Source organism: Bos javanicus, chromosome 11 (assembly GCF_032452875.1).
Source record: "Bos javanicus breed banteng chromosome 11, ARS-OSU_banteng_1.0, whole genome shotgun sequence".
Lineage (NCBI taxonomy): Eukaryota > Metazoa > Chordata > Mammalia > Artiodactyla > Bovidae > Bos > Bos javanicus.
Genome location: NC_083878.1, coordinates 48,200,253 through 48,212,740, shown reverse-complemented (window position 1 = coordinate 48,212,740; position 12,488 = coordinate 48,200,253). Strand labels below are relative to the sequence as shown.

The window sequence follows — 12,488 nt, the reverse complement described above, 5'->3', positions numbered from 1 at the left end:
TCGCTCAGTCGTGTCCGACTCTTTGTGACCCCATGAATTGCAGCACACCAGGCCTCCCTGTCCATCACCAACTCCCAGAGTTCACTCAGACTCACGTCCATCGAGTCAGTGATGTCCTCAGCCATCTCATCCTCTGTCGTCCCCTTCTCCTCCTGCCCCCAATCCTTCCCAGCATCAGGGTCTTTTCAAATGAGTCAACTCTTCACATGAGGTGGCCAAAGTATTGGAGTTTCAGCTTCAGCATCAGTCCTTCCAATCTTTCCCAGCATCAGGGTCTTTCACCTGATGTGAACAGCCGAGTCATTGGGAAAGTCCCTGATGCTGGGAAAGATTGAGGGCAGAAGAAGAGGGCATCAGAGGATGAGATGGCTGGATGGCATCACCGATGCAATGGACATTAACTCAGGCAAACTTTGGGAGATGGTGAGGGACAGGGAGGCCTGGCGTTGTAGTCCTTGGGGTTGCAAAGAGTGGGACACGACATGGCAACTGAACAACAACACTGTTTTAGTACCTATGATTATTGAATACAATCAACATCAACACACACAGGATGTGCCAGCAACCTCCTGATGCATGACAATGGTTTGAAATATGCCTGCTAGGGCTGAACAGGCTTCCCTGGTGGCACAAACTGTAAAGAATCTGCCTGCAACGCAGGAGACATTCAATCTCTGGGAAGGGAAGACCTCCTGGAGAAGGAAAAAACAACCCACTCCAGTATTGTTGCCCGGAAAATCCCATGGACAGAGGAGTCTGGCCGGCTACAGTCCATGGTGTTACAAAGAGTCAGACACGACTGAGCGACTTACACACACACACACACACACAGCTGAACAGGTGAGATCACCTATTAAATGAAAGATTTTTTTTTTTTTCCCATTATGAATAAGTATGTACTGGGTGTTGTAATGCTTCTCAAACTTTAATATGCATACTTATCACCGGGGATCTTGTCAGAATTCAAATTATGGTTCAACAGATGGGGCTTGAGATTTCTAACAAGGTGCCAGGTGATGCTGTTGGTCTGCACTTTGAAAGTAAGGTACAAAAACGGTCCCCAGTCTTTCTGGCACCAGGGACTGTTTTCGTGGGAGACAAATTTTCCACTGAAGGAGGATGAGGATGGTTTCAGAACCAATGAAGAGCAATACGAGTACTGTGGGTCAGCTCCACCTCAGATCAAGAATTAGATTCCAGACGTTGGGGACCCTTGATGTAGAATTTACTCTGGGAGTTCCCTGGTGGTCCGGTGATTAGGGTTCCGGATTTCACTGCCACGGACTTGGTTTGATCCCTGGTCAGGGAACTGAGATCCCGCAAGCCGCATGGGGCGGCCTAAAACAAACATATTTACCGAAACTAGCACTACTAGCTGGGAGAAAGAAATGGCAACCCACTCCACTGTTCTTGCCTAGAGAATTCCGTGGACAGAGGAGCCTGGTGGGCCGCTGTCAATGGGGTCGCACAGAGTCGGCCACGACTGAAGCGACTTAGCATGCATGCATGCATTGGAGAAGGAAATGACAACCCACTCCAGTATTCTTGCCTGGAAAATCCCAGTTGGGATGCCTGGTGGGCTGCCGTCTATGGGGTCGCACAGACTCGGACACGACTGAAGCGACTTAGCAGCAGCAGCACACTACTAGCTAATAAAACTTAACGTCCTTCCGTCTTCTATGACTCTAAAGTGATACACTATCATTCCTACTCAACACACAAGACTAAGGCACGCAGAAATGAACTTTCCCTAGATCACAAAGCTGATTATGTGCGGAACCTGGATACGAACTTAGGCTCCGGACTCGGCAGGGCACTCTTAAAGCGCTCCACAGTATCGGGAAGTGATGGAAGTTGACAGGGAGATTCAGAATTCTACACCAGATGTAGTTACTAAGGTACCACTCTTCCAAAAGTAGGGTCCCTGCTATCATTGTGCGTCTGGTTGTCAACGTTGAAGGGCAGAGGAAAGAGACCCTGAGTCTCCCTCTCAATAAGGCGCGGCTGCGAGGAAGGGACGACAGGTGCCTGAACCTTCTCGACTTCGGGATGGGCTCCTAGGGAAGATGCTAGGGACCCTGCAGGTCCGCCCGCCGTCCGCAGACCGCCGGGAGGGGGCGGGGCCTGCGCCAGCTAAAGGTTCCGCGCGGGACCTACCACCGCGCGCCGGGGAAGGGGTTCCAGAGGCCGGGCCGGCGCTGCTGCCTCCGCGCCCCTAGCCGATTCCACGGAACCCCTTCACCCGGCCCTCGGCCCCCTTGTGGAAATGGGACTCCGGGGTTCTCTTTCCCCACAGCCGCTTCCTTAAAGACTTCCTCCGGCCCCTCGGTCGAGTGGGAGGCCCCGGAAATGGGGGCCGAGCGGCACCTAGCCAGCCGCGGTGGAAGTGTCCAGTCGTTTACCAACTCCACCGCATCCCCACGCAAACGCACCCACTCCGGTGCCGCCGCCGCTGCCCTTACCAGCTCTTTGGGCGGCTTCTCCTGGGTTTTTCCAAACAGCCCCATGGCGAACTGACCTCGTCTCGCCCCTCCCGGCTTTCCGTTCCCCGCGCCGTGGCAGGTCACGGGCAGCCGCCTGGGCGGGGCCGCTGAGAGGCAAGGAGTCTGGGCGCCAGGAGCAGGGAGCGGCCGCGGGGAGCCTGGTGCGCATGCGCCGAACTCATGCGCAGACTCGGGGCGGAGGTTTTGTCAGAAAGGTTGACGCAATCGCGCACTTTCGGGGAGGGGACTTGTGGACCCAGGTGAGGAGCTAGGTGTGTTTTTCTGAGGCGTAGAGGTGATTCCTCCGAAGGATGCGAACTTACTGACTGAACCCGGTGATAACAGCTGCACCTGCTCACCTAAATCTGTATTTTGTTGTCCCGGAAGTCTGTTTTTTCAGTCGCTCAGTCGTGTCTGACTTTGTGACCCCAGGGACTGCAGCACGCCAGGCTTCCCTGTCCTTCACCATCTCCCGGACTTTGCTCAGACTCACGTCTGTTGAGTCGGGTGATGCCATCCAACCATCTCATCCACTGTCATCCGTTTCTCCTGCCCGCAGTCTTTCCCAGCAGCAGGGTCTTTTCCAAAGAGTCGGATCTTTACATCAGGTGGCGAAAGGATTGGAGCTTCACCTTCAGTCTTTCCGGTGAATATTCAGGGTTGATTTCCTTTAGGATTGACTGGTTTGATCTCCTTACTGTCCGGAAGTCTGTATCTCCGCCCAGGCAAGATACTTTTATAACCGCTTTCCTAAGATCGTAAGCACCTCACATGCAGCGAGCCAGAAACGACCGCTTCCTCCCGCTAGAGCTGCTCCTCCCCTCTGTTGTCTCCACCATGGCCTAGTCACTAAAACCGGGGCATCATTCTTTCTCCCCTCTCCTTTCAAGTCCCAACAGTTGTAACTTTTCAATTTTTTAAGGAACTCCAGCCCTCCCCTTTCATCTCCAGTGTCACAGCTTTTGTTCAGGCCATGGCAATTTCCAACGGGGATAATTCCTACATGCCTTGTGCCTGTGTGTATGCGTGTGTTTGTGTGGTCCTGCAGTCTGCATCGGAAAAGGCAATGGCACCCCACTCCAGTACTCTTGCCTGGAAAATCCCAGGGACGGCGGAGCCTGGTAGGCTGCAGTCCATGGGGTCGCGAAGAATCGGACATGACTAAGCGACTTCACTCTCAATTTTCACTTTCATGCACTGGAGAAGGAAATGGCAACCCACTCCAGTGTTCTTGCCTGGAGAATCCCAGGGACGGTGGAGCCTGGTGGGCTGCCGTCTATGCACAGAGTCGGACACGACTGAAGTGACTTAGCAGCAGCAACAGTCTGCATAGACCGTGGGGGTGCTAAGTCACTTCAGTAATGTCTGACCCTTTGCGACCCCATGGACCATAACCTGCCAGGCTCCTCTGTCCGTGGGATTCTCCAGGCAAGAATACTGGAGTTGGTTGCCATGCCCTCCTCCAGGGGATCTTCCTGACTAAGGGATCAAATTCGGGTCTCTTATGTCTCCTGCATTGGTAGGCAGATTCTTTAACACTAGCACTACCTGGGAAGCCCACATAAACCATATAACCTTAATAAAATTCTCAAAGGACTCTGTGACTAGAAAGAAGTAGTTGCATTTTAGCTGGGCAATCTCTGAATCTACACTGGTGAGCTGCTGGTTATTCTCATTACCTTGTCTCATGATGGTGAAGAATCCACTTATTTACGACCTCAACCCCATACTCCCATCTCTGGTGGGACTGTAAAATGGTACAACCATTCTGAAAATACTTTGGCAGGTTCTTTAAATGATAAACATATATCTGCCTCATGCCATTTCCACTGCTAGTTATTTATCCAAGAGGAGGAAAAGCACATGTGATTACAAAGACTTGTACTGGCATCCTTATTTGTATTTGCTGAGAAATGGAAATAATCCAATGGTCCATCAACAAGTAAATGGATAAACCAGTTGTGGTAGATAATAAAAATAGAACAAACTTGATATCTGCGTCAACGTAGATGAATCTCAAAATAGTTATGCTGAGTGAAAGAAGCCAGGAAATAAAGTACATTCTGTATGATTTCATTTCTATGACATTCTAGAAAATGCAAACTCTAGTGCTAGTAGATCAGTGGTTGCTAGGGGACAGGGGTTGTTTTTAAAAGAGGCAAGAAGGAGAGATTACAAAGGGACATAAAGGATATTTGGGGAGGTGATGGACATTATCTTGCTTGTGGCAACAGTATCACAGATATATGCTTTTGTTAAAAATTGGACACTTCACCATGGAACCAGCCTAAATGTCCATTAACAGATGAATGGATAAAGAAGATATTGTAGATATGGATAATACAATGGAGTATTACTGAGCCATAAAAAAGAATGAAATGATGCCATTTGTAGCAACATGGATGGACCTAGAGATTATTATACTAAGTGAAGTAAGTCAGACAGAAGAGGCCAGATACCATACAATATCACTTACGTGCTGAATCTAAAAAACAATCAAATGAACTTGTTTGTAAAATAAACAGTCTCACAGACATAGAAAACAAACTCATGGTTCCCACAAGGAAAGGAGGACGGGCAAGAGATACACACTGCTGTATATAAAACAACAGGACCTACTGTATAGCACACGGGACTATATTCAATATGTTGTAATAACCAAAAATGGAAAAGAATCTGAAAAAGATATATAACTGAATCACTTTCTGTACACCTGAAACTCACACACTGTGAATCAACTGTACTTCAGTAAAAACAGACACTTGAATTTGTACACTTTACATCAACATACTTCAATAATGTTCTAAAAAATAGCAGTACATGTTCATTGTAAAAAGTAGAACTTCCACACTCTCTCAGGGAAAAAGTTCTCAAATTATTTATAGTTATTTAAATAATTGGTGTGAATTCTTTGTGGCTTTTACTTTGGAGAATATGTTTTTAATATAGTTTTACTTCTTTGGGATCATCTCCTACATACTGTTTTGCAATCTTGTTTTTAAAAAATTTTGCATAGATTTTCTTTGATGTTAATATCTAGAGCTAAGGGATTCCAAAGCAGGAATGTACTATTATTTATTTAACCATTTCCCTATCGTATAACGCAATGTGTTCCAATTTTCCCCTTTAACAATAGACACAGTTTAAAGCACAAGTTTTAAAGTACTAACTATATACTCTGTATAGGTTGCACAGTTTGAGCTACCAACAGTGTACTAGAGTTCTCTTTTCCCTAAATGCTTGCTGACAATGAATATTATGAATATTATTAATCACTTATATGTTTGCCAATTCAAGGGCATATTGTTTTAAATTTTCATTTATCTGATTACTAGTCTAGATGAGCATCTTTTTGTATATTTTTTGGCTATTTGAATCTTTTTTGTGAATTGCCTCTTTGTATCCTTTGCCCATTTTCCATTGAATTGTCTCCCTTCCTTTTTTTTTTTTTTTTGTTTCTGGTTTTTTTTAGTATGATGGAGCTCTCTGAAGATAAGAGATCTGTGGAAATGTTTTGAAGTCTCCTTCACCATACCCCTCTTCTTCTTTTTTTTTTTTTTTTTGAGCATGAACTATAAAGCGGCAATTTTTCAGGCGGGGGGACACTGGACTCCAGTTAGTCAATGATATTTACCAAATACTTATTATATATTAAGCACTCTATAGGCTCTAAGAAAACAACAATGAATGAAAAGAACCCCATACAATCTGATGAGAAGGACAAGTACTAAATAATGGTGATAAGTAAAATCAAGTGAATTACCACAAATGTGTAAAATTCTGACTATAGGAAGCACATGATGAATAGTGACCCTTCTCTGAGCCTATTTTGCTTTATTGTGCCTCACAGATACTGCTTTTTTTTTTTTTAACAGTTAGTTTGTGGCAACCTTGCATCACCAAGTCTCTTGGCACCATTTTTTCAATGACATTTGCTCACATTGTTTCTGTGTCACATTTTGGTAATTCTAGCAACATTTCAAACTTCTTCACTATTACTATATATTTGTTATGATCTGTGATCAGTGAACTTTGATGTTACTATTGCAAAAGTAATACAACTTATTGAAGCCTCAGATGATGGTTAGCCTTTTTTAGCAATAAAGTATTTTTTATATGTACATTTTTTAGACATAATGCCATTGCATATTTAATGGACTACAGTGTAGTGTAAACATAACTTTTATATACACTGGGAAACCAAAAAATTCATGTGACAAGCTTTCTTGCATTATTCGCTTTATCGAGGTGGTCTGGAATCAACTCGCAGTAACTCCAAGGTATGCCTGTATAAGCTGAGCCCTGACGGATGAGCAAGCGGAGAGATGAAGAGTTTCCAGTGCAAAAGAAACAGCATGTGCCTAGAGCCTTCCCAGTTACTGGATGGGGGTTTGGGATCACAAGCATTTCATTTACTAAATGCACTTGTCTAAAGTTGGTCATCGCCTCTTCACTCCCAATGCAAGGGCCCTGGTTTCAATCCCTGCTCAGTAAACTAGATCCTATATGCTGCATCTGGGAGTTCATGTGCTGCAACTAAAGACCCCATGTGCCACAACCAAGACCCAACAGAGCCAAAGAAATAAAAGTAAATAAAAATAAAGTTGGTCCTCAAGGACAGAGAGGTCAGAGTGTATAGGACATTTGATTTGGCGTGTGGCAGCCTATGGAAATACGCCACCCATAGCTACTGACAGAGCCTTAAAAATACATCAATACGGTTGCTACTCAGTGACTGGAAGGGCACTGTGCACCCTCCACACATTTTCAGGACTCCACTCTTACAGCAACATATACTCTCTATTCGTCTCCTGATACTGCCTTGGCATTGGACAACCCTGTTAGCTCAGATGGTAAAGAATCTGCCTGCAATGCAGAAAACCTGGGTTCGATCCCTAGGTCGGGAAGATTTCCTGGAGAAGGGAATGGCTACCCCCTCCAGTATTCTTGCCTGGAGAATTCTATGGACAGACCGTGGAGTTGCAAAGAGTTGGACATGATTGAGTGACTAACACTTCAAACAGTGCTGTGGCTGTGGCTGTAATTTATCCTTCCTACACAGGCCTCAGGAAGCGTGCACCGGATCCTCCCACCTGCTGAGACTCACATCTGAGGGGGTGGGAAGAACTAAGTGAGCAGGCATTCTGGCTCTTTACTCCTGCCAAGCACCACAAGTGTTTAACAGGATTGCACTCCCTTCCATATGTTCACACAGACATTTATTCACACACATTTTTAAGGTTTTATATGCACTCTCCTCCTGATCCCTGAAAAATATTATAAACAGATGTTCTGAAAGGTGTCTCAATGCCCAGTGCTTTAAAATTTCCCTAAATTTGAAATGACAAATAGAAAGTACTGTTTCCTTCCTTCCCCCAGTTTGTCCTTGCTTATTTCGGTAAGATTTCCTACCTTAGAGAGCTTCCTGGCTTACAACTGTTCCTCATACACCAGGTAGACAGTTTGATGAAATGCTTTGGGCAAGAAAGTCACAATCCAATTCCTAGGAGGAATGTTGACCTAATAAAAACAAGATATACCTTGTTTTATACAACAGATGGACTCTCAAAATTTTAGCTGTAAACTGACCTTTGGGAAACTGAATTCCCTCCCATACCTTATATAATAATTTTGGAGTGGATTTCTTAATTTCTGACTAACCTCCAGTGTGAGGGACTCCTGACCACAGTTTATGACTTGAAATAAGGCAAAGAGAAACTTTGAATCATCTCCTGCCCATTTCCAACCTTCCTCCACCAACCTTACAATGACTCTAGTATTAAGACTCCTATTTTAGGGCTTCCTTCAAGCTCAGACAGTAAAGAATCTGCCTGCAATGCAGGGGACCTGGGTTCGATCCCTGGGTTCAGAAGATCCCCTGAAGTAGGAAATGGCAACCCATTCTAGTATCGCCTGGAGAATCCCATGGACAGAGGAGCCTGGCAGGCTACAGTCCATAAGGTCACATACAGCTGGACATGACTGAGCAACTTTCATTAGATTCTACGAGGCCACTTTAACAAAGTATGATAAATCAGGTGGTTTAAACAAGATAAATTTATTCTTTCACAGTTCTGGGGCCAGAAATCCAAAAGCAAGGTATCAGTAGGGCCATTCAATAGGGCCATGCTCCATCTGAGACTCTGGGGAGGATCATTCCTTGCCCTTTTCCAGGTTCTGGTGATGGCCATCAAGCACTGGCTTTCCTCAGCTTGCCACTGCATCACTCCAATCTCTGCCTCCGTTACTATGTAGTGTTTGTGTTAGTCAGCTTGGGGTGCCAAAACAAAATACCAAAGACTGGGTGGCTCAAAGAACAGAAATTTATTTTCTAGTAATTCTAGAGGCTGAAAGTCCAAGATAAGTGCCAGCCTGGGGAGAGCGCTCTTCCTGGCTTGGCCTTCTTGCTAGGATCTCACATGGTAGAGACATAGCCTTCTCTTATAAGAGTACTAATAACTATTGCCTTCTCTTATAAGAGTACTAATCTGTCATGAGGTCCCCACCTCAAGGCCTCATCTAAATCTAATCATCTCCCAAAGGACCCTTCTCCAAATACCATCACACAGGGGGTTAGGGCTCCAATGTATCATGGATTTGGGGAGGACACAATCCAGTCCACAGGGATACTCTCCTCTTTGTAAGCACAGCAGTCCTACTGTATGAAGGGTTCACCCTAATCCAGCATGACCTCATCTTAACTATATCTGCAATGACCCTATTTCCAAATAAGGTCACATTCTGAGGTACTAGGGGTTTAGAATGTCATCTTTTGAAGGGGCACAATTCAACTTCAACAATCTTCACATATACACATGGGTCCTACACTTGAAAGAAGAAATAAAGTGATAGAGGGTGGAGGCAAACCGGTTAGCTGAATTCTTTAAACAACAACAACAAACCTCTATCTTCCATCGTGCCCCAAAGTAGGGGTAGTTCCCATTTGGGAAGGGTAAGTACATATCTGATGACTGGCTCTGGCTTAAAGCGAGTACCGTCCCTGGGAAATCACAGTAATCACTGCAGCCACCCTGTATTGCCCTCTAGAGCACCATTTCTATCACCAAAGCTCCTCTCATGGGAGACTACATGCCTTTTCTTATTTCTCCACAGCGCAGCAGGGACAAAGCCTGAACTTAAAAAAAAATCGAACGACAGGAAACTGTACTTATACTCTGTAATAACCTGTATGGGAAAAGAATCTTTAAAAGAGTAGATATATGTATACTTTGGCCACCTGATGCAAACAACTGACTCATTGGAAAAGACCCTGATGCTGGGAAAGATTAAAGACTGGAGAAGAAGGGGACAACAAAGGATGAGATGGTTGGATAGCATTACTGACTCTACGGACATGAGTTTGAGCAAGTTCCAGGAGTTGGTGATGGACAGGGAAGCCTGGTGTACTGCAGTCCATAGGGTCGCAAAGAGTTGAACACAACTGAACTGATATGTATATGTATAACTGACTCACTTTTATGTATAGCAGAAAGTGGCATTATAAATCAACTATACTCCAATAAAAAACTAAAAATAAAAGCAAAGCAGATCAAAAATATAACTGGACAAGTTCTATTTTAAACCATAAGAAAAATCAAACTGAATTTTTAAGCAATACTTTACTAAAGTCTCCAAGAAACAGTATCAGAATCGGAAAGTGTGAGCATGCAGCTCACACATTCAACGTTTTGGGGACTGGAAATTCTGAAAAACTCACTGCAAACCACATAGTTTTAATAACATACAGCTGCACTATTTTATGTGCATGGTTGGTCTCTCAGAAAAATAAGGGAAATCAGCAATATCTGCCAATAACAGAAACCAAGAACCCTGTTTGTGTACTGCAAAAAGAGTATGACACAGACAGTAAGTGTTCAAATAAGTGTATGTCCTGTGCATTTGTACATATGTGTAAACCTACAGAATCACTACATAGATCAATATTTAAAACATTTCCAAATCTTAGAAGGCTCCATCATCCCTGTTTCTAGTCAACATTCCCAAAAGAGAGTCATTAGTCTGATTTCTATCTCTATAGATTTAGTTTCAGCTCTTCTTGAACTTTGTGTAAATGGAATCAAATAGTACGCTTGATTTTAATGACTGGATAGAGGAACAGAAGGCAAGGCCTTTGGCAGGATAAAATGGTGAAGCAAAATTGAGACACCCCTCCACCCCGAAGCTAGGAGCCATGATGACCTTATCCTCAGTGAAGGAATAGGCTAGGAAAAAAGTCTTATCTGCTTGCAAAGGCAGCCAAGAAGGAAATGTTTTAGGCCACAGCTCTGAAGGAAAAATAAAAATAGAAGGCTTCCTTAAGAAAGCATCATTATAAATATGCCCTTATATGGATTTAAAGCCATACTATATTCTCACAGTGTTGGAAATCCCAAGCCTAGATATTAATTTAAACTGTTCTTTAGTGGACGGCATCATCAGTACCTGTCAGAACATTCTGAGCTCATTTTGAAAGAATATACCCCAAATTCAGGCACTGCAGTATTCCTACAGATTGTATACTTAGTCATTCAGTCTTATGTCCAACTCTTTGTGATCCCATGGACTGTTGCCCACCATGCTCCTCTGTCCCTGTAATTTTCCAGGCAGGAATACTGGAGTGGGTTGCCATTTCCTACTCCAAGGGATCTTCCTGACCCAGGGATCAAACCTGTGTCTCATACATATTAAGATAAACAAAATTTTCCAAATGCAAATATGTGAGGCCAAGAGTAAATTTAAAAGAAATCATAATTATAGTCCAAAGCACATCAGATATTAGAATTCTCAAATGTAAAATAAAAATACTATACTTAAAATGTTCAAAGAAATGAAAGAGGGACTTAAAGAAACAAGAGACCATAAAAATGAAAAAGAACCAAAGAATTTCTAGACGTAAGAAAATATAACAACAGAAATAAAAACCTTAGTCACTGAATAAACCTCAGTGAATGAATTAAACAGCAGATTACACATGGGCTACCACTCAACCATAAAAAGAATAAAATTTTGCCATTTGTGAAAACATGGATGGACTCGAAAGGTATTATGCTAAGTGAAATAAGCCAGACAGAGAAAGACAAATACTGTATGATCTCACTTATATGTGGAATCTAAAACACAAACAAATTAGTGAATATAACAAAAAAGAAGGCAGACTCACAGATATAGAGAACAAACTAGTGGTTATTACAGTGGAGAGGGAGGGGAAAGGGGCATTAAAAGAACAGGGATTAAGAAATACAAACTGTTATATATATATAATAAGGTACAATGGTATATTGCACAACACAGGGAATATAGTCAATGTTTTATAGTAATATTGCAGGTAAGTCACATCAGTCATGTCCGACTCTGTGCAACACCAGGCTCCCCCGTCCCTGGGATTCTCCAGGCAAGAACACTGGAATGGGTTGCCATTTCCTTCAATGCATGAAAGTGAAACGTGAAAGTGAAGTCGCTCAGTTGTGTCTGACTCTTAGCGACCCCATGGACTGCAGCCCACCAGGCTCCTCCATCCATGGGATTTTCCAGAGTGGGTTGCCAGTGCCTTCTCCTTATAGTAATATTAATGTAGTATAAAATTGTGAATCACTGTATCATACACCGGTAACTTGTATGAACAATCAGAAAACAAAGATCATGGCATCTGGTCCCATCACTTCATGGGAAATAGATGGGGAAACAGTGTCAGACTTTACTTTTTGGGGCTCCAAAATCACTGCAGATGATGACTGCAGCCATCAAATTAAAAGACTCTTACTCCTTGGAAGAAAAGTTAGGACCAACCTAGATAGCATATTCAAAAGCAGAGACATTACTTTGCCAACAAAGGTCCGTCTAGTCAAGGCTATGGTTTTTCCTGTGGTCATGTATGGATGTGAGAGTTGGACTGTGAAGAAGGCTGAGTGCCGAAGAATTGATGCTTTTGAACTGTGGTGTTGGAGAAGACTCTTGAGAGTCCCTTGGACTTCAAGGAGATCCAACCAGTCCATTCTGAAGGAGATC

The 12,488-nt window shown here is 43.6% G+C and overlaps 1 protein-coding gene and 1 long non-coding RNA gene across 2 annotated transcripts in view; one reads left to right on the top strand and one right to left on the bottom strand.

The window, feature by feature from the left end:
* Window positions 1–2,678, bottom strand: part of CHMP3 (charged multivesicular body protein 3) — a 40,209-nt gene extending 37,531 nt beyond the window's left edge. The window contains exon 1 of the mRNA XM_061432628.1: window positions 2,463–2,678. Within this exon, the coding sequence (XP_061288612.1) occupies window positions 2,463–2,507 (45 nt within the window). The 5' untranslated portion in view covers window positions 2,508–2,678. The remainder of the gene's footprint in view (window positions 1–2,462) is intronic.
* Window positions 2,679–2,737: 59 nt separating this feature from the next.
* Window positions 2,738–6,920, top strand: LOC133257125 (uncharacterized). Its single transcript, XR_009739419.1, has 2 exons — window positions 2,738–3,129; window positions 6,732–6,920. It is a non-coding gene; the product is annotated as an uncharacterized LOC133257125 (long non-coding RNA).
* The last annotated feature ends 5,568 nt before the right edge of the window (window positions 6,921–12,488 follow it).